At 46.1% G+C, this 22,130-nt stretch overlaps 1 protein-coding gene and 1 long non-coding RNA gene across 16 annotated transcripts; both read left to right on the plus strand.

Annotated features, from left to right (window-relative positions):
- Nucleotides 1-200: 200 nt before the first annotated feature.
- On the plus strand, nt 201-895 carry LOC119138014. The gene is made up of 2 exons (XR_005101067.1): nt 201-407; nt 612-895. It is a non-coding gene; the product is annotated as an uncharacterized LOC119138014 (long non-coding RNA).
- Nucleotides 896-1,765: 870 nt separating this feature from the next.
- Nucleotides 1,766-19,333, plus strand: ep300a (E1A binding protein p300 a). Of its 15 annotated transcripts, none has more exons than XM_037277655.1 (31): nt 1,766-2,300; nt 3,852-4,540; nt 5,450-5,620; nt 5,904-6,234; nt 6,512-6,631; nt 6,782-7,021; nt 7,131-7,236; nt 7,350-7,478; nt 7,591-7,708; nt 7,785-7,941; nt 8,079-8,153; nt 8,241-8,326; nt 8,509-8,661; nt 8,846-9,322; nt 9,629-10,031; nt 10,109-10,227; nt 10,340-10,403; nt 10,526-10,701; nt 10,831-10,919; nt 11,582-11,692; nt 11,982-12,038; nt 12,119-12,196; nt 12,290-12,357; nt 12,431-12,581; nt 12,698-12,844; nt 12,983-13,096; nt 13,204-13,369; nt 13,481-13,648; nt 13,724-13,885; nt 13,989-14,288; nt 14,464-19,333. In XM_037277655.1, exons 1-31 carry the CDS (start codon nt 2,207-2,209, stop codon nt 17,479-17,481), a joined length of 8,337 nt encoding a protein of 2,778 aa, XP_037133550.1. In that variant the 5' UTR covers nt 1,766-2,206; the 3' UTR covers nt 17,482-19,333. The 15 variants fall into 15 exon arrangements, with proteins under 15 accessions (XP_037133550.1, XP_037133552.1, XP_037133551.1 ...); XM_037277657.1 differs by having other exon boundaries at nt 7,785-7,926; XM_037277656.1 differs by having other exon boundaries at nt 6,512-6,625.
- The last annotated feature ends 2,797 nt before the right edge of the window (nt 19,334-22,130 follow it).

Consider the following 22,130-nt stretch of genomic DNA (forward strand, 5'->3'; position numbering starts at 1 on the left):
TCGACCGTGTTCTCGCGAGTTCACCTGTATTGTGGGACCAGAGGGGCGTGAGATTTTACGTTAAATTGAGAAATATATGGAATAAAAGCATAAGTTATAAAATTCCTTCGAGTATGTGGCTCAGGTGATTTATGCCAGAATTTGTGAAATTTTAAAATAGCCCCTGCCAATGATAAAAATCGAAAATACCTCAACGTGCTGATGGTTTGAATAATCAATCAAAAATAGTTTCACTGTCAACACGTGTAATTGTTTTATTCTCAACGAGAAACGTGACAAGATTTGCCTATAGATAATCGAGTTGCTGTTCCACCAAAATTGCACACAGTGGCGCTCATCAATTACAGTGGGATTGAAGCTGCCCATTGAGGAAACTATTGGACTTAGACCTCATCTAGTCACCATCAGTAAGTCTTGTGCACCTTTTCAAAACTCATGATATGCGTTCCTCCGTGCAATAGTATATTTGTGCATTATTTATGCAACAGTACGTGTGCATTATTTTTCTAACAATTTATCCTCATAAAATACATGGCATAGAATTGAATGATAAAAATATATTCGAGGTATGGTTATAATGATTCATATGCGGAGACTACTTTTTTTTTCAGTCTGCAGAAAGGACTTAGTTGGACAGAAGGAGCCTGTTGGTTCGCCATTGGACCCTAAGATCAAAGGTAAGTATATTGCCTTTTGTCTTATGGTTTGTTGTAAGGGAGATTATATTAAAATTTCTAGATAACATGAAATAACAGAATTGCCGTTGTGTTGATATTTGTCTGTTTTGTGCTGGCATGTCAATCTTGTCGAGTGTGTCTCATTTTTGTAGCATTACTTTTTGTCTACAATCTATCTAGCTATACAATCTATCAAATACAATTTCTTTCAAAACCAATTTTTGATCTTTTTGTTCTTGTGCCACCTCGTCCAACATGCTCATTCTTTTGTGTTTTGGGTCAGGTTATGGTATTTTGTAATTAAATTTAAACAAATAATTGTAAGATATAATTAATTTTGTTAAATAATGTCTTAACTGGGGTGACACAGGTTTCTGATGGGGCCATAGCACCCCCTCGATTTGGTGTTACGCCATTCTCACTCCAGCCAGGAACTGGCTCAGGTTGTTGAGAACGCCTATCTTTCCTTGCGCATTGAACTAAGCAAATTCATCCGATTCTCTTTGTTGGTTGATAATCTGGCCAACATAGAAGCAAAAACTGTTGGATGCAATTTGGGTTTGAAGGATACCTTTGTGACATCATACTTGGAAATTTTCTGACAGACCTCGCATACTGTATGATCATACATTTGAGGTGCTGGAAACAGCGATTGTCTTAAAAGCAAACAGTAAATTACAATTTAAATAACGTTATCAACATAATATTAATGCTCGTGCAAAACAAATAACAAAACTTACTTTGAGAGAGTTGCGCACATTATCTCCAAAGTGGATTCTATTTGGTGTAAAGTCGAGCTGCTTTGTTTCACTAAAATGTAAATGTTACTTTAATGTATATATTCTATGCACCTATAAGGAATTTGTTTATTACAAAAATCAAAAGCAGAGGTTTTGAAGGGGCAAAGGATTTATTTATAATCAACTTTGAATGCAAAAGGGGGAAAACTTTTTTTTACCCCACCGCCGGATTGAGACGAGTCAATTTATTTTGTTGTATGCTCACTTTTATATCTATTTTTTTCCAATTGACATCGCTTCATCCTCTCCCGCTCCCACCAGCGGAACCACCATCACTTGGCAGGCAAACGAGCCGTCTCTACCCGACATTATCTCCAGTCAGACTCCGCTGGAAAGGAGGCTGAAATGACGGATGCAGCCATGGACGTGAGACCCAGGAACAGTTTATTTACATCCGAGGAAGCTGTCCAAGTTTAGGGGGGAAGCCGCTACGTGCGTTTTCCCCTCTTTACTTTCACCGACCCCCTCCTCCTACTCCGCTGGCAGAAATTTATAAAGAACAAAAAATCCGACGAGGGAGGGAGGAGGGGGGCTGATTATACGCCGAGGCTGAAATCGAGAGGCGAACCCAGGGAAAGAGGAGTAATTTGTACACGGGACTTTCCCCCTCTTCATCCCCCTAAAGGAGGGGGAAAAGTCGCAATATTGGAAACGGAAAGGAATGAGCTTCTGACGGTGTGAAATCGTCTGCAATTGTGGATACTTTATATATTTTTATTTCGAAAAAATATGGCCGAGAACGTTCTGGACTCTGGCCCGCCTTCAGCCAAGAGGCCTAAACTCTCCTCTCCGGCACTTTCAGCCTCTGCCAGCGATGGAAACGGTACGTATGGCTTCAATATATCACCCGGGACTGTTTAATTTGTCAACATGGTCATTTCGCCTGTTTTTGTGCGCCTGAAAGCAGGCGAAGACGAGGGATTCCGCTTGTGTTTTTGTCGTAGCTGGCTAACGTTAGCCTTGCGGAGGAGCCATGGACGAGCCCTCTCAGCTAGCTCGCATGCTTCCAACCATTACAGCCGGAGCTAGCCACTGTTAGCCGTTTGCTAAGCTACATAACCGAAGACTCCCGTGTTTAATTGCCTTTATAACCGGGCTTCGGTACAAATTAAAACCAAGCTCAAGTGGTCACGATCGGACACTACATTACACTGACAACAAACCAATAGCTTCCGGCCTTGTCTTACTGAAGTCATATTTTGCAAGCGTTTGAAACAAATCAAAAACCCGAGTTTCCCTTGATAGTTAGCAACAGTTAAAGGTGTTCGTTAAAGCAGGGTCGAACTCGAGCTATTCTTTTAAACTGGTGCTTAAGCTTTAATTGCCATAGCTGGTAGTGGCCTCATCGTCAAACTGTGTAGCATGGAGTATGGACAGCGCCATGTCCAAAGCATCAGAATCAAGTTTGGCACGGAGACACTTCAACGTGCAGGAAAGTCAGTCTTATGTAAACCTTGTCGTTTTCCTTTCACTTTATTTTCTGAATATGTTTTCTTATGTGAAACACCTGCAATCAGTTTTCAGTGTCAACCTTTTGCCATTATACACAATTAATATACTTTGTGTTGTACATTCAAAGTACTAAAATGACTTGTCTTATGTTAGGGCAGTCTTTCAAAGTGTTGTGCATTTTTTCCCCTATGTGTTAAGTTGCTTTGATATAGTTCTGGCACCATCAAAATGACTTCAAAGTTTGTTTTTTGGAAAATGAAATGGAAGCGTAACCATTGGATATGTCAATTGGTGTGACTCTTTAACAGAATATAATTTTTATCGTCATTGAAATAGCAGAAACAGCCTCAAGTTGGTTTTTGAAGAAGAAAATATAAAAAAAACATAAAGCAAAAGCAACACCAAAGAACACAAAGTTATGCAATGCAAATGGCAGTAAGGTAGTTATGGTCCATATAGACAAGCAGCAAAGTAAGGAATGTTGAATGTAGGAAGTCAACTATACGAAATATGCAGTGCAAAAAATACCTCTGATTGATTTATGTTAATATCTACAAAGCTGAAAAAGTAAAGTAGATCAGCTGTAGTAAGAAAATCCGAAAGCGTGCTCACGTTGTGGTATTAACTATTATTAAGAAGCAATTCAGTCATGTATTTTGGTCAACATAAATGTCTTTTTTTCTTTTTGCCTGTTCATTTTGCTGTAAAACGCAAAACAATAATTACTGACTTTGTTTCTATTAGCTATGATGCCGTTTTGCGCACATTTACAAGAGGGGTGTGTGTTTGCACATACAAACTAGCCTCACCTGAGGCGTTGAGCTAAGTGTGTTCATTGTATGTTCAATGTCACGCATAAAAAAATGAAGTGTTATTATGCTTACGATGCTATGACTTATCCAAACTTTGTCATCCGTTTCAGATTTTGGCTCACTATTTGACTTGGAGCACGACCTTCCAGACGAGCTCATCAGCACTAATGATCCGGGCCTTGTCAATGGGGGTGATCTCAACCAGTTGCACACCACCCAGGGGGGAGGCCCCGGAGGTCTCGGTCCCGGAGGAGGCAGTGGGGGCCCAGGAGGAGGGATGGGATTCGGGCTCGGTCCGGGAGGAGGCGCCGGGGGCATCGGCGGAGGTCAGGATGCGGTGGCCAAGCATAAACAGCTGTCGGAGCTGTTGCGTTCAGGGGCGCCCACGTCCGCCCCGCAGGGGCACCAAGGGGCCTTGGGGAGCCCGGGAGGCCCTAGCGCCATTGGACAACACATGGCAAACATGAAGGCATGCCCTGGCCAGGTACCTCAGCAGATAATGGGGCCAGGACAGCAACACCTCTCCCCCCAGCAGCAGGCAAACATGATGCAGCAGAATGCCGTGGCTGGAATGATGGGTGGCATGAACAGGGCCATGATTGCGGCACAGCAGAAGGGAAATAACGGACAGACGCAAGCGGGCATGATGGGCAACCACATGATGAATGGTTCTCCCAGGATGGGCTTTGGGAATCAAGGGATGGGCAGCAACAGCAACCTGTTGGCTGAAACGTTACAGCAACAGGGAGGCGGTGGCCAGCCAGGCATCAGAGGACAACAACCTGGCGCTTTGAACAAGGTGAGAACTCTTCTGAACAATCATAATGGTATGAATTTTAAAAGTGCATCTGTTGTGTGTGTGTGTGTGTGTGTGTCCTGTTTGAAATGACAAGAATTTCTTCTGCTCATGTGTTTGACAAATAACTGGTACAGTCGCATGCATCGGATGTTATGAATACGTGGTAGAGGTTGCGAGGTTTGCTTGGTTGGCATTTCATCGACAGCAATATCTTGTCCCAGACCATCTATAAATGTCATTTGTTTTTTTCCCCCCCTCTACAATCCCAGGTTATTTTGTATATGTGAAAACATAATAGCAAAATAGCCCAAGTAAAATCAGGAGCGTTTGCGTACCCATGTTCTTGTTTTGGATCGGATTCAAATTTGAGAAGAGTCATAAATATAAATTGCAAAAGGAGCTTCTGAAGCTGGTGACGGATGGAACTAGGGCAAAATCATAGAAACGGGAGCTGCTGATAAATAGATCTATCTCTGCCTTCGGTCTAGTGAGAGAATCTGAATCGCTGTTAACCGCAAAAGATCCAGTCATTTAATTCCAGGTAGGCTGTTGACACTTGTGGCATGTCCGAATCGTTATGGTCGTTAGAAATTACATAGTGAGCCTGAGGGCATATATCCATTCGTTTTTCAACTATGTTGGTCACACTTTTATTCCCCCTTCTCATCAGGTAGATGTTATATAGAAGTCAGTTAACAGAACCATTTGCGATGATTGGTTGGTAGATGCCCAGTGGGAGACATTGTAATTAATTTCTTGCATTTGTGGTTTTATGAGTTGATCATTTAACACTCTTTTGACTTTTGGCCAAGATTGCAATCTCAGGCTTAGTTTTTAACAGTGCACAACGGCTGGCAGGAGGTTTGTCATCGTCCATGCGCTTGAATGTTTTGCCATGTGTCGGTCTAGATGGCGATGATGAGCAACCAAGGGGTCTCCTTTGGTGGTCCTTATGCCGGGCAGGGGAATCAAGGCCTCGGTGGAGCGGGAATGGGCCCTCAACATCCCAATAAAGGCCCAATGGCTAACAGCCTGGCTCAGTTCAACATGGACAAGAAGAGTCAAGGAATGGCCACTATGGTAAGAAATACTGCCAACAAACTGCTTTGTACTGTAGTTCAAATGTTTCGCTTCCATGTAACCTTGACTTTTTATTATTCAGCTATCTGGCTGTTGTATTCTAAATGTGACTCAATGGTGACCGTTGACTTTAATCTTGTATCTGGCCTTGTCTTTCTCATTCTCCGCCTCCTCCTTCTTCTTTTTTTTTTTATCTCTTCATTGAACTGAATTCATCACCTTTTATGTCTTTGTGTACTTATCCTGTGCACCTTGCTCACGCCCTTTTATTTCTCTCTTGCAGGGCTCACAGCAGTCCCAGTCAGGTGTTAGCGGGCCCTCGGTTGCATCTGTGGGAGGGGCACCTGGCATGGTTCCCGGTGCTCAGGGAGGCCTGGTGGGTCCCGGCACCCAGGTTTCGGCGGCCTCCGCCGCGGCCGGAGCACCGCCCACCGCTGATCCCGAGAAGCGTAAACTGATCCAGCAGCAGCTCGTTCTCCTGCTCCACGCCCACAAATGTCAGCGGCGCGAGCAGGCCAACGGCGAGGTCCGACAGTGCAACCTGCCCCATTGCCGCACCATGAAGAACGTCCTCAATCACATGACTCATTGCCAAGCCGGCAAGAATTGTCAGGGTCAGTTGACGAAGCACCACTCATTAATTCAACATGAATTACTTTTCCTAGTCATCCGCTATCAATTTTTTACCGCCATGTATTTTAATGAACTCTTCAAACAACTATTGAAAAGGATTATTTCTGTCGTTTGTTGAACACTCTTCAGTGTACAATTTAATGTGCAATTGAAAATAATGTGTCTGTTTCTGTACAATTTGATTTCTTTTTCATGGCTGGGAAGACAAACAGCAAAGCCACAGCAACAAAGTTTATTTTCATCCCTTTTCTTCCTCAGTCGCTCACTGTGCATCGTCAAGGCAAATCATCTCCCACTGGAAGAACTGCACTCGACAGGACTGTCCTGTCTGCCTCCCACTGAAGAATGCTGGGGACAAGAGGAACCCGCAGTGTGAGTGTCTGTATCTGACCAAACCTTTTTTTTTTCCAACATTTGTCCCATCATTGGAAGATATGGGCTCCTTCGTATTTCTATTTATCAATTTGTCATTGCGAATTTTATGCTCAAGTGTATCTAATAGTCCTCAATTTTCATATGCCCTCACAGCTCTTCTGGGCGCAGCTGCCGCAGGTCTGAGCAGTTCTCTCGGGTCAGTCCCCGGTAGCCAACCAAGTGCTCCAAACCTCAATCCGCCGAGCCAGATTGACCCTAGTTCGATAGAAAGAGCCTACGCAGCACTGGGTCTTACCTACCAGGGAAACCAGATCCAGGGTCAGCATTCTCAGTCTAACATGGTCAACCAGGCCCTCCAAGGCCAGCCTGGTATGAGGCCCATGAACCCGATGGGTAAGTTGGCTGTATGAAGACTTTTCAATTTACAGCAGTGAAGTTAAATGCAGTTTTAGTGTTAATGAGTGATGCAGATGTATAAAGTGATTGTGTTCTCCATGTCTAGGAGCGAATCCTATGGGAGTTAATGGAGGCGTGGGTGGTCCTTCTCAGAATCAGCAAGCCAACTTACTGCAAGACACTATGATGCATCTCAATGTGAATAGCCAGGGGTACGCAGGAAGAATCCTCCTGAATCACTTCAAACTAAACTAGTCCTTATTTCTCAACATAGTTTTGAACGTTAGCTAAGATTTGAAAGACGCCCTCCCTTTTTGTTCTTCAGTTTGATGAATGATGCCAGTGGGGTCATCGGCTCCATGCCTGCAGCAGGCCCTCCTTCTACGACAGGAATGAGAAAGAGTTGGCACGAGGACATCACGCAGGACCTGCGAAACCACTTGGTACACAAGCTGTAAGTACCGACACCCCCCCCTCCCACTCATTCTCATTTTGTCTATAGGATACTGACGAATGATCTGACCCTTTGTTAATCGTATTTTTTTATTTATTTTTTTCACCCGCAGTGTTCAGGCCATCTTTCCAACTCCGGACCCCGCAGCTTTAAAAGACCGCCGGATGGAGAACTTGGTGGCTTACGCCAGAAAGGTTGAAGGGGACATGTACGAGTCGGCAAACAATAGAGTAAGTTACCACAGCAGTTGATGATGCGTATTGGTATTTATTTGAATTTTGCTTTCTTTGACTTCTTTTGCGGCAGGCTGAGTACTATCACTTGCTAGCTGAGAAGATCTACAAAATCCAGAAAGAGCTGGAGGAGAAGAGGAGGACTCGTCTCCAAAAGCAGGGTCTGGGTCTTGGCCCTGCTGGTATGGGTCAGTCTCCTACTGGACTGCCTCCAAGTGAGTTTGGGGATGGTATGCCACATTTGTTACCTGAGAATCTTACTAAAGGAAAAAAACAACTTAAGAATAGTTTCTTAAGAAATAGCTTGTAAGAGGGTGTTGCTGGACCCTCTTCGGCACGTACATAAGCATACCTCTGTTTTTCCCAGATGGTCCCCTCCCTGACCCATCTATGGTACGACCCACCGGACCCAATCAGATGGTCAACAGGATGCAAAGCCCAGGTATAAAATCACTGGGGACCAGCCCACATTATTTCCAAAGCGATTGAAGCGGTAAGTGTTGTGCTAACAGTTGACGTGTTTTGCCAGGCATGAATCAATTCAATCAGATGGGGATGCAGTCTATGGGCCAGAGGTCCACTCCTCCTCTCCCCTTGGGAACATCTGGCAATCAGGTCAGTGCAAAGTGAAGTTGACTTGTGTCTACAGATTTATTACTGGATGATTCTCTTCCGATTGTTGTTTTGATTAGGACCACAGTGGCAGACGACTGCTGTTTAATCATCTATTAGATGGACACATTCAAATATATATTTTGTAATTCAAAATCCTCCATGATTTCTATGTTTACACCTAGATGGGAATGGTGGGACCGAGGATGGGTCAGCCTAATGTCAACCAGCTCCAGAACCAGTATCTGTCCCAGGGGCAGTTTCCTGGCGCAGGACCTGTGGTCGGAACGGCTCCTCCTGGGATGGGACAGTCTGGACTCCAGGGAGGCATGGCACAGGTAAGGTCATAAAAGCTGGGTTCAGAACACAATACTTGCTTGCTTCTCATATTCATTATGGCTCTGCGCTGAATGTTTTTTTTTTTTTTTTGCTTAATTTGAATTTAAGGAGAAATATTTTTGCCATATCAACAAATGGTTGTGATGTTTTCATGACCCTTTATTGTATGTGTCCTCTTCTCAGACGCAGATGGGCACTCCTCCCTCTCTCCCAGTTGCTAGTCCATTAGCGCAACCAGGTTCTGTAAGTGGAATCTCTGCGGTGGGACCCATGGGTCCTCAGAGTGTTGGTGGCGGAGGCCCCAACTCCACCGTTGGAGCCCCTACCTCCTCCATGACTCCGAATGCAAACCAGCAAGTCAACTCCATCCCCCATTTAGGAGCCATGCGCGGCAGCTCGCCCTCTCCGGCTCACAGTCGCTCGCCCACGCCTCACCAAACGCCCCCCAGACTCGCCGGCTCCCAAACCCCTCAGCCTCACACCCCTAACGCGCCGCAGTTGGCATCACTGCAAGCCCCCCAGCAGAACCAGCTGGGCCAGGGTCCTGGCTCCAACAAGCCCCTCCAGCAGCCGCACATTGGGGCTGGCTCCACTACACCATCCCACCCCGGACTTGGCTCGGGCTCAACACCACATGGGGCTCAGCTGCCACGCACTCCGGTCAGTGTTGTTTAACTATTTGCACTAAAGCCCTAAAATAAACACATTTGATAGATACAGTCTTTCCATGTTTCGCTGCACCGTTCTAATCTTCTAGTCGTTGCCTTTTTGTGTTATGTAACAAAAACTGGAATTTTGTATTGTCCTCAAAATATGTCTCTGAGAATTGCTACTTGTAAAAGAGCAACTGTCCTTGACTGTGTTCTTTTTATCAGTAGAACATTAAATTATTGCATTTATTTCCCCTCCCTTTAACTGAAGTTATTTCCTTTTTTTTTTTTCCTCTCTCTCTCTCTTCTCCTGCAGTTGTCCCAAAAAGGTTCGTTTCAAGCAGACAGCCAGGCTTTGACTCCAGCCTCGGTCAACAGCCTGGATAATTCCTCTCAGCACGTACAGTCGGACTCCACGGCCGCCACCCTCGACCATAAGTCCGAAGTCAAGCTACAAGATGATGCGGAAGAGAGCGACTCTGGCGCCGGCAAGGGGGGGAAGCTCGGCAACGTCACAATGGAGGAAAGTCCTGTGAAAATTGAGGTGAAGAAGGAGTGTTCTGGAGAAGGAGGCAAGGTAGTACCAATGGATACATCAGCCGCCCCTCCAACGTCGCTGGTCAAAAGTGAGGACAAGAAACCCGAGGTGAAAAAGGAGTTAAAAGACGAAGAACAATCATCCGACTCAGCTGTATCACAAGCACCAGCAAAAAAGAAGAGTATGAACAAGTTGATCTTAAATCTACTCTGATGACTTGTTTTGTATCATAACCAAAATATGTTTCCATTGTTCAAGTTTTCAAGCCAGAAGAGCTTCGCCAGGCCCTAATGCCAACACTGGAGTCCCTCTACAGGCAGGAACCGGAGTCGCTGCCCTTCAGGATGCCTGTTGATCCACAACTGCTGTGCATACCTGTACGTAAGCAAATTATAGACACTTCTTCTGTGGCTTTCCATTTTGGTCAACAATGTTTTGATTTGATCCACTTTAATCGGATATGATACATAATCAGGATGTTTTTTACAGGACTACTTTGACATTGTGAAGAACCCTATGGATTTGTCCACTATCAAGCGGAAGCTCGATACAGGTCAGTATTTGTTCTTAAAGATTTTTTCTTTCTTTTCTTATCTTGCAGAAACATCTACTGGTTGGGATCATTTGCATGTTACTGTAGGTCTTCTCTTATGACGCCAAGTGTTTTGCTTCTAGGTCAATATCAAGATCCCTGGCAGTATGTGGATGACATCTGGTTGATGTTCAACAACGCTTGGCTGTACAATCGCAAGACATCTCGAGTCTACAAGTGCTGCTCCAAACTGGCGGAAGTCTTCGAACAGGAGATTGACCCAGTCATGCAGAGACTTGGCTACTGTTGTGGAAGAAAGGTGAGATCTGCCAAGAAATGAATAAGCAGTCGCAAGTCATTTTTAATCATACATTCCAAAATGATGTTTTTTTTTTTTGTTTAATAATAAAATATTGTCACAACCAATTTCTGTGCTTGTGCCCATCAGCTGGAGTTCTCCCCTCAGACACTGTGCTGCTATGGAAAGCAGCTGTGCACTATTCCCCGAGACGCTGCTTACTTCAGCTATCAGAACAGGTACAGAGGAAGGAATTTCCGATCGAGGGAGCTTATACATTGGCCTTCTATAAATCAATCTTCTAGTATCGTTTTGATAAGTGACAATATTGTAGAAATGACAAGTTCATTTACTTCTTCTCAAACTCAACATTTTTTGCCTAGTTTCCATACTTTCATCACACCAACATTAAAATTAAGGATTTTCAATGACTGCAATTAAGCAATCATTTGTGTTTATTTGTTCATGTGTGTGCATAATATCTTGTGCTGCAGTTCGCTTCCCCTGTTAAGGCACTCATTGTTTGTGCTCCCCCCCCCCTGCACTTAGCTGTTGGTGATTTATTTTTTATGCTCATCCTATTTTGTGTCCAAATAGCTAATCTTTGCTTTGCCTCGGCTCTCTGCTCTTGTGTTGTCATCCATGTTTGTCTTGTCATGTTCCTGGCCCCATGTGACTTGTCTCTCCTCCCCTTCCAATGGTTGTGATTTTTTTTTTTTTGTCCTGCTCAATCATGAACCCCCAACCCCAATGTACCAAACATATGACTGGCTTTTGCGCTGACGACTTCCTCCTGTCCTGTGCTGCCACTTCTGCTTGCTGCCTTGCCCATGTTCCACCTGGGGACTGCCCTCCCATGCGCTGTCGGTCATTGACTGTGCTGTTGGGGAAAATGGTGTAGTTCACCAAAATTTGGGCTTATCGCTGACAGGTACCACTTCTGTGAGAAGTGTTTCAACGAGATCCAGGGAGAGACCGTGTCCCTGGGCGATGACCCCACTCAGCCGCAGACGTAAGTATTGTATTCATTAACAAATATGAGTAGGATACATTTATTTTCAAAGTGCTGCTAACCTCAGTGTAAATGACCTTCAAATGAACAAGCCAAACTGTTCAACTGTATTTCATCTGCTACAAATTACACCATGAGTTCAAGTTTTTTGGGTTAACGGATGTTACTTTTATTTATTAATTTTGTTTTATGTTGTGAGTAAAAAAATCCAACCTCGCAGGGCACTTTGTTTGGTTTTCATTTTGCGACTGAAGTGTTCTCATGCTCACCTTCCTTCAATTTCTTTCAGCTCTATTAACAAAGATCAGTTTGAGAAGAAGAAGAATGACACACTGGACCCTGAATTGTAAGTCAAACCGCTCACTCATAGGCATCAAATTGACCAAGTCGCATGTAATGTGTGTCTTACGCCTTCTTGATTTTAAGGCTTGTTGAATGTTTGGACTGTGGACGCAAGATGCACCAGATTTGTGTCTTGCACAATGAAACAATCTGGCCATCGGGGTAAGGGGACTGTGTTTTTTTTTTTTCTTCTTGTCATCACAAGGAAAATGATGTCGTTGGCTTAAACTCCATTTTGTTTTTGTTATGCCTCAGTTTTGTATGCGATGGCTGCCTCAAGAAGTCTAATAAGACAAGGAGGGAGAACAAGTATTCCGCTAAACGTAAGTCGCTGTTTTTCTTGAGTTATTCTGTGGAATTATGAAAATGACTTACCTGTTTTTTTTCCCCCCTCAGGGTTGCCTCAGACAAAGTTAGGCTGCTTCCTAGAGACGAGGGTGAACGACTTTCTGAAGCGTCAGAACCACCCAGAAGCTGGGGAGGTCTTCATCCGCATGGTGCATGTCTCGGACAAAATTGTGGAAGTTAAACCTGGCATGAAGTCCAGGTATGTCAACAACAACAAGGAGGCATTGCGTTCAAATTGTTACCAAAAGTCACTTCCTTTTTTTTTTTTTGCGGCTGCGGTTTTAAATTGTAGGCTTTTCTTGATTGTCTTTGCAGATTTGTGGATAGTGGAGAGATGTCGGAGTCTTTCCCATACAGGACAAAAGCCCTTTTTGCATTTGAAGACATTGACGGCGCAGATGTCTGCTTTTTTGGAATGCACGTTCAAGAGTATGGATCAGACTGCCCGCAGCCTAATCAGAGGTATGTACATTTTGCAAGTAAGATTGGGAGCAACTGTGAATGATTTCTGTTTTTTAAAGTAGACAAGTCTTCATAAATCAAATACTGCTGCCGCTAAGTTAATCAAATGAAATTCTTCAAACCTTTTTTCCCCCCCAGACGAGTTTACATCTCCTACCTGGACAGTGTGCATTTTTTTCGACCGCGAAGTCTACGAACGGCTGTTTACCATGAAATTCTCATTGGCTACTTGGAGTATGCCAAGAAGTTGGGGTAAGTCTTTATTGTTCAGAAGTTTGCAGAAATCACGTCGCTCCAACAATCAAGCATAGGTTCTCTTCAAATTCCGTCTGCTCACATTTTTTTCCTTTACTCCCCAGCTACACAACGGGCCACATCTGGGCATGTCCGCCCAGTGAAGGGGATGACTACATCTTTCACTGCCACCCAGCTGATCAGAAGATTCCCAAGCCAAAACGCCTCCAAGAGTGGTACAAGAAGATGTTGGACAAAGCTGTGGCTGAGCGAATAGTGCACGACTACAAGGTAGAGAGGCACAAATGTCGTTTTTCTTTGGCTTGCTAAAGCTCGCTACATTGCACACTCCCAAACCTCCATTATTCACTGAAAACTCACAAGACTTTTCTTCTCTTGTAGGACATCTTCAAGCAGGCGACAGAGGATCGTTTGACCAGCGCCAACGAGTTGCCATACTTTGAAGGTGACTTTTGGCCCAATGTGCTGGAAGAGAGCATTAAAGAGCTGGAGCAGGAAGAGGAAGAGCGGAAGAGGGAGGAGAACAGCACTTCTAATGAGAGTATTGATGTAAGTAAAGGAGTGTTGTAAACACATCAAGTTGTGCTCAGTGACACTGACACCCCGCACTTCTTTTGTGCGCAGGACAGTAAAGGTGACAGTAAAAATGCCAAGAAGAAGAACAATAAGAAGACGAGTAAGAATAAGAGCAGCCTGAGTCGAGCCAATAAAAAGAAGCCAGGGATGCCCAACGTGTCCAATGACCTTTCACAGAAGCTCTATGCCACTATGGAAAAACACAAAGAGGTACGAGCAAATAGCTCACTGCACATAAGGGCTGGGTTAGCATATTATTTTATTGATACTGTTCAATGGGCTTTTTTAATATTACACGTTTGTTTCACCGTAGGTCTTCTTTGTGATCCGGCTGATCGCGGGCCCGATGGCCAACGCGCTGCCTCCCATTGTCGACCCCGATCCTCTGATGGCCTGCGACCTCATGGACGGCCGAGACGCTTTCCTAACGCTAGCCCGGGACAAACACCTGGAGTTCAGCTCGCTGAGGCGCTCTATGTGGAGCTCCATGTGCATGTTGGTGGAGTTGCATAACCAAAGCCAAGACCGCTTTGTCTACACTTGCAACATGTGCAAACACCACGTGGAGACTCGTTTTCACTGTACCGTGTGCGAGGTGAGCTATGGAAAGGAGGCAAGTGTTGCGGGACTTTTTTCTTTCTTTAAAACATCTTTTCGCTTGGAAAAAGCAAATTATTTTTATTTACGTCTCATGATTCAATGGGGTTGTAGTGCCAATATTCCTAACTTTTATTGAGGTCGATTAATACAATGATGAAAATAATTTCTCGTCATGTCATTTCTCGCAGGATTATGACCTTTGCATCACGTGCTACAACACTAAGGGCCACGAGCACAAGATGGAGAAGTTAGGCCTTGGTTTGGACGACGAGAGCAGCAACCAGACGGGCGCCGCCACTCAGAGCCCGGGAGACTCACGTCGCCTCAGCATCCAGCGCTGCATCCAATCGCTGGTCCACGCCTGCCAGTGCAGAAATGCCAACTGCTCTCTGCCTTCCTGCCAGAAGATGAAGCGCGTCGTACAACACACTAAAGGCTGCAAGAGAAAAACCAACGGCGGCTGCCCCATCTGCAAGCAGCTTATCGCGTTGTGTTGCTACCACGCCAAGCACTGTCAGGAGAACAAGTGCCCGGTGCCCTTCTGCCTGAACATCAAGCAAAAGCTCTGTCAGCAGCAGCTGCAACACAGGCTCCAGCAGGCCCAAATGCTGAGGAGGAGGATGGCCAGCATGCAGAGAGTGGGCAAACCGGCTCCGGGGGGCAACGGCCTGCCCTCTCCGGGAGCCAACAACGGAGCGACCGGTCCCGGTACGCCAACGTCTGTCGGAACGCAGCCGACCACGCCGCAGACACCCACCCCAGGAAATATGCTGGCGCTTCCTCAACAGCAGGGAGTCGGGGTGAGCCCGATGGGTGTCACTGCTGCACAGCAACAGCAGGTTCCCCAGCAAAGCGGCGCCATACCTCCTCAGCATCATCTACACCATCAATTTCAGTCAATGGGCGCAGGTGGCGGAGGGGGGGTGATGAACTCCCCCCAGCAGCAGATGGGGATGCCTCAGCTCCAGCAACAGCAGCCCCCCAGTCTCCAGCAATTGCAGCAGCATGCTGGCGCTTTGCCGCCGTACAATCCCAGACCACCGGGAGCTTCTCCTCTCCACCAGTCGCTGGGCAAACCTGGACTGGGCCCCACCACCCCACCTCAGCAGCAACAAACAGCCAGCCAGGTTCAAGGGTCCATGCCCGTTCAAGGCCAGCAGCACGGACCCCCTTTGGCGGCCGTCGAGACGGCTCTAAAAATCCAACGGCTAGCAGAGACCCAGAGGCAGATGGCTCAGGCCCAGGCTCAGATCCGAGGTTTAGGACAGGGAGGGATGATGGCCCAACATCCTCACCACCAAAACAACCCGGCCCAGATGGGCATGCCTCACATGGGAGCTCAGGGAATTCCCCCACAGGCTCAAGGGATGGTAGGCAGGACTATGTTAGACCCTCAGCAGCAGGGGATGCTGGCTGGGATGCAGCAAGGCGGGCCCCAGTCGCAGTTGCCCCCTCAAGTCCAGCAGCACCTACAGCAAGCCAACCAGCAGTGGGGGCCAGGGGGACCGGGGATGAACCCGCAGCAAAGGTCTGCCATGATGGGTCACATGGCGGCGCAGCAGCAGTCAGCGGTTGCCCAGCAGCAACAGCAGCAGCAACTCAACCAGCAACAAGCCCAGCCAGGAAACCGTGGGCTGATGCAGGTGATGTCAGGAGGGGCGACGAGTGCAGGGGGGCCTGGGAACCTGCCACAAGGGGCGCTGCAGGATCTCCTGAGAACTCTGCGCTCCCCAAGTTCGCCCCTCCAGCAGCAGCAAGTCCTCAACATCCTTCGTTCCAACCCCACGCTCATGGCGGCATTCATCAGGCAGAGAGCGGCCAGATATCAGGGGGTGCAAGGTGGACCCGGGGTACAAGGGGTGCCTCCGCAAGGTCCTGGAGGCGTGAGGTTCCAAGGGTCTGCCGGTGGGCTACCTGGCGTAGGAGCACCCGGGCCCAACCAGTTGGCCAGCATGGACAGCCAGCAGATGAACGTGAATCAATCGGGCCAGCCGGGAATGAACATGGCCCAGGGGGGCAGCGCTGGGGGGAGTGTGCCCACCATGGCTCAACTTCAGCAACTGCAACAGCAACAGCGCCCAATGTTGCCCGGCAACCTGCAGCAACAGCAAATGGCAGTCCTGCAACAGCAGCAAGGGCCCATGCAAACGGGCCAACAAAACAATATGTCCAGCATGACTCCTCATTTCAGAGAACTGTTGTTGAGAAGACAGCAGCAGATGGCGAACCACGGACAGTTCCAACAAGGACAGCAAAGCTTCATGCAGCCCGGCCAAGGGCAGCCAGGAATGCCCCCTTCTTCCCAACCCCAACCAGGGGGTGGCGTAAGAGGTCCGGGGCAGCAGCAGCAAGGAGGCCCACAGGGCGCTCTGGGGCAGCAAGGTTACCCAAGCAATGCTTCCCAAGTGGCTGCCGCTCTCCAACAAAGGCTGCACCAAATGCAAATGCACCAACAACAGTCGCAAAATTCCATGGGAGGTTCTCAAGTGCAAGACGGAGGGCCGGGCGGCGGCGCGCCAGGGAGCGGTCAGCTTCCAACGGGACAAACCGTACCCGGGCAGCAACAGCAAGGTGGCCCCGTGCTACCCCAGACCTCTCAAGCTCTAATTCACCAGAACATCCACCAGAGGCTCCTCCAGCAGCAGCACCTGGGCGGCGGATCCCCGGCCCAGCACAGCAGCCCCATGAGCCCTCAGCAGCAACTGGCCCAGTCCCCGCACCCCCACCTCCAAGGCCAAGCCGGCTTGGGCCCGGCGGGGGCGCTGGGCAATCAGGTGAGATCGCCGCAGCCGTCACCACGGCCGCAGTCGCAGCCCCCTCACTCGAGCCCGTCCCCGCGCATGCAGTCGTCGTCATCATCGTCCCAGCCGCAGCCGTCGCCCCACCGCATTTCCCCGCAGACCCAGAGCGGCTCGCCCCACCCCGCCCATATTGGCCAGCATCACCCCAATATGGCGCCGCCCCAACCGCCACAGCAGCAACAACCACAACAGCAGCCGACGCCAGGCGGTACCGTAGATCCCGGACAGTTCAGCTCGGACCAGAACTCCATCATTTCTCAGCTAAGTGGCATGGCAGCCATGCATGCCAACCAAGGGGGGCAGCCAGACATGTTGGCACCAACTAATAACAACAACAATAACAACAACAACAACAACCAGGAACTGGCACCAAACATAAACCACAACAGTTTGGACCACATGTAGCACACATTTGTGTGTCTTCATGATAAACTGCCACCAGAGAGGGGAGTCCAACTAAGGATTTTACTAGTTTTCCGTTTTTTATTTAAATATTTTTGTGATGTATAAAATCGAACTCAAGCTTCCTATGGGAGATAGGCAGCAGAAAATCCAAGAAGTCAATAAATGAATAAATTAAAAACAATGGTAAGTTATTGCTGTTAATATATAGCTATCTATTTTTGCCAACTGTGTACAAATAGTGGAAGGGCAACATTTCAGGTTTAAGATATTTCTTCCATAGTCTATTACACAATATTTTTGGGGATGGATAATTTTTTGCCTTTTTATGAATATTTTTAAGATTTTAAATGTGGCAAAAAATTAGAGTTAACAAGCTGTACCTTTCCCCTACCCGCCCCCCTTTTCTAAAGGTTTTCCTCCTCCAATGTCCAGTCATGATTGTATCCATTTTGCAGAGGGATGAGAAGTATATTTTGTTTCTGAACTTTGTTTTTTCAGTCAGCGGATCATAAAACAAGCCTCAACAGATTTTGCATTTCAGCTCTTTTTCATCAGTACGTTCCACTTAAAATAAGATGTTTGGGGGTGGTTTTATAGATTTACTATTACACCCTCCCCCCTCCAAAGAACTGGCAAGGCCAATTTAGGTTTAGAGTTTGGGTTGTGATTAATTTAAATTTGTGTACTGTACATATATTTTCCATCCTGGCTTCTGAGCTGTGAGAAGAGATTATATTTTTTTGTGTGTATTTTTATTTGAATGTTGCAGAGTTTTGCAAAAATGTCTGTCGGGCTTATCCAACTCCCTCTTTCATCCTCACAACTTGCTCTCAGCCACAAAATTTAATTCATTGTAGTATTGTACAAAGTTGCAAAGTGGTGGATTTGATACTGTATTTTATAATGCAAATGAAATGACAAAAACATTGTGTATATAGTCGAAACAATTACAATTCTCCTCTTTAGATTGGATAATTATGTATATCAAAAGAACACACAAGGACACCCAAGCTGTACAGTGTTGAGGTTTTGGCTGACCTTCAAGGTTCGATATAGATGTTTGGAGGCAACCTGCACCGATGCGCCTTCCCCCCCCCCTCCCCTTGTATAATGCTTGGAGTGAAGCATACGTTTAGTCACACATGAACAATCCCACAAGCTGGATGTGAAAAGCGCCAAGTCTATGCGACGCCGCGGGGTTTGATTTCTAGTCATGTGACCATAAGGATTTCAAAAGTGGTTATTTAGCTTTTTACAAAGACAACAGTAACATGATCACTATTTTTCATTCAAAGGTTGCTGGGCGGGTGGGGGGGGACCAGGTGGCAATATATCTTGAGACTTATTTTATAAGAAAAAGAGAAAAAAAACAAGGAAAAACTGTCTTTTATATATAGATATATTATTTAATTTTATTTTTTGGGAAGTAAAACTTGAAGCTACAAGAATTATTAGATAAAATTGTTTTGTATTAAATATATGGTGATGCAAAACGACACTGCAGACAGTCATTCATTTTGCCCTGGGAGAATATTATCCCATCCTCTTTGAAGAAATGTTTCATGTACATGATTATAGATGTAAACGGTCACTGTACAAACCCACAGCAACTGAACAAAAATGTTTTGTTGATTATTTCCGCTCCAATAAAGAAGAGACTGGAAGTAATACTATTTAAATATTTGTTAAGTATTGAAATGGAATCTTTGACCACTTGTTTTGTTCTTGTTAGAAAAAAATTGGTGCTTGCTGAGAGAAAGCAAAAATAACTGTTGCTCCATTTTCATCTTTTTTTTTTTTTAAGTTATTTTGGTGGTCTGACTGTTTTTGCCAATAAATTAATTGTACTGTTGTACTGTTTGGTATTCTTTTGTCAAACTTACACATTTAATGGATTTTACTTGATGTAATTAATAAAGTAATACCTTGAGGACCACATTCATAATAAACACTCAACTCCCATGCCCCCCTTTTTAAACGAATTTCTTCCAATTTCCCAAATTAAACTCAACAAAATTGTCACTGATGGCATTTCATTACTGACCAGGAGATGGCGCTGTTCGGAAACGAAAGCAGATTTGGTTTTGCGGTCAGCGAAGTAACCCTTTTACAGTAGTCACCATGACTGGTCACCTGTTGGCGCTAGTGTGCAAAGCGCCGTTGGACGAGCAGGAGAAGATTTGAATTGCCGGATGTGACGTCATGTCTTCAGGTGAATTGGAGACAGGTGTGCTCAAGAAGAGTTATCAAATGCAGGTGCCACCGACCGCGTGGCGCTTTTTCAGGTAAGCGAGCAAATGTTTGTCGTTTATTGCCGTTTTTTACGACGGACCCCTTGTTTGTTGCAGGATTTTCACACTCAGCAGCGTCACGGCCACCGCGACTGTAGGCGTTGAAGTTAATTGGAGGCCGCAAGGAGAGTTTTCGAATACGGCCAACAAATGTGTAGGGACTCAAGAGTGTTTGCGTCGCGTCGTTGAGCGCGCATTGTCGTTTTGTCGCTACAGTATTTCAAATCTCTTTCGTGTTTTTCTTTTTAATTTTGCCCAGCATTTTTTCATTCGTTTTTGTTGTTGTTGAAGGTTCGTAAATGACGCCGCCGATAAGCTAGTGTTTGTCTGACTATAGGAAATGTTTGTTTGACTATAGTCAAATAAATATATATGATCGTTGGTTCTGTTGAAATGTGTGTGCCATATCCGTGTTGTGCAAACTTATGAATATGACGAATTTTGTTACGTCGTGTCAAAATCAGACCCTTATGACCCAAATATATTCAAATACGGCGCCCGCCCGCGTTGTGTTACGCAATAAACATTTGCGAGCGTTATTTTCTCCCGTTTTGGACGACACTGCTCGATTCGTGCGACGCCGCAAACCTGGATCATCTGTCTGAGGTGAGGTGAGTTGATGATGATAAAATTACAATATAATGCTGATAATTATAGTAATTGTTCTAACTTTTTAAATATAAAACTGTACTTAGTATGTATAATTGTTGCAAAAATATCATGCCATTGCCACTCTACTCGATGTCCATTATTGTTGCAATAATATGTCTTTTGTAGCGCTAAAAAGCTGCCCAGCCAGCATCCTTCTATACAAAGCAAGCAGGAGGCTCTTGAGCCATCTCAGTGATGTTGAGGACACTGAGGAAGAGTAGTCCTAAATCAGGTGAAAAACCCGTTTGTGTAAAGTTTCAGCTTCCCAGCACACAATTAATGGTGTATGTGTGTTTTTGCAGGCTGCAAGCATAGCCGAATGGGATGAGGAAAAGGAGCAATGCCAAATCAAAAGGAGCATAGCCGAATGGGATGAGGAAAAGGAGCAATGCCAAATCGAAAGGAGCAATGCCATATCAAAAGGAGCAATACCATATCAAAAGGAGCAATTTCATTCCAAAAAGAGCAATGCCATACGTATCAAGTCAAGCACCAACATGTGTGCGGATCATGTTACCAGGAGGGGGCAGTGTTGCGCTCTGGTTGCCTTTGACGGAAAGGGTGCAGGTGTTTGGGGGTCTGATGGTTGGACTTGCTTAAGAGGTGCGCTGTGGTTGGGTTGTGGCTTGTCTGGATCCAGAGCAGCGTTGTCTTGTGCTAGGATTGCCATTGATGGCGCATTTGAGGGAGGACGTGGTCATGTGGATGGACACAAACAAAACTTTGACGTGGAGCCAAATGTCCAGTTTTGCGATATGACTTGTAACATTTTGTCTTTTTCTAACCTACCACTGTCATACTTGGGTTCTTTGTTCTCCTTCAGTGTAGGGCGGCGTTGGAGCGAGCCGGTCCAGAATGTCCAATTTTGCAATATGACTTGGTGTAACATTTTGTCTTTTTCTAATCTACCACTGTCATACTTGCGTTCTTTGTTCTCCCCTCGGTGTAGGGCGGCGTTGGAGCGAGCCGGTCCCAAATGTCCAATTTTGCAATATGCCGGTCCACGAGGTACCACCGGTCGAGGGTGCTCAAGACATTGTCGCGAGCAGCGCACAACTCATTGCATGTTCTCCCTTTTGCAGGCTGGACGTAAAAGGGGGACGCACGGCCCGGCACGGCCCGGCCCTACCCGGCGACGGTAACCAAGAGAGTAGCTAGCCGCTGTGATCAAGTAAGCAAGTGACCTCCAACTTGGGGTGCTCTGAGTTTCTGACATTGTTTCTGTTTCTGCAGATGGCGATCGGGACACTACACGATCTGATCAGAAGTGGACGGACCTCTGTGGCATCACTCTGAAGTATCCTGCAGCCGGCCGGGTTCTGAGGGAGACCCGCTTCCCTGGAGGCGTCGACCTGCGCGGTGTCAATGCGTGAATTGGATTTTTTATTCTTAATTCACACTAGTGGTGTCCAAACGTCTTTGAGGGCCTCATACTGAAACAAATTCAGAATTCTTTGACACAAATTCATTAAAGACTCTAATCAATCACGACATTTTGCTATTAAGTGTTACTATTTTGTGCTACTGCTACAAAACGGTGTTAATTTTGAAGGTCAATACGTCAAACGTCGAATACCGGCCCGGAGCGGACCCGAACCTTCGGCGGACCTTCGCCCGTGACGAGCGGCACACACGAGGCGGGTGCAGATGCGGCGAGGCCGGGAGGGCAAAGTGCCCAGCCAGCATTTAGGGAGAGTATAACTTTGC

The sequence above is a fragment of the Syngnathus acus genome, chromosome 19 (assembly GCF_901709675.1).
Source record: "Syngnathus acus chromosome 19, fSynAcu1.2, whole genome shotgun sequence".
In the NCBI taxonomy this organism is placed as follows: Eukaryota; Metazoa; Chordata; class Actinopteri; order Syngnathiformes; family Syngnathidae; genus Syngnathus; species Syngnathus acus.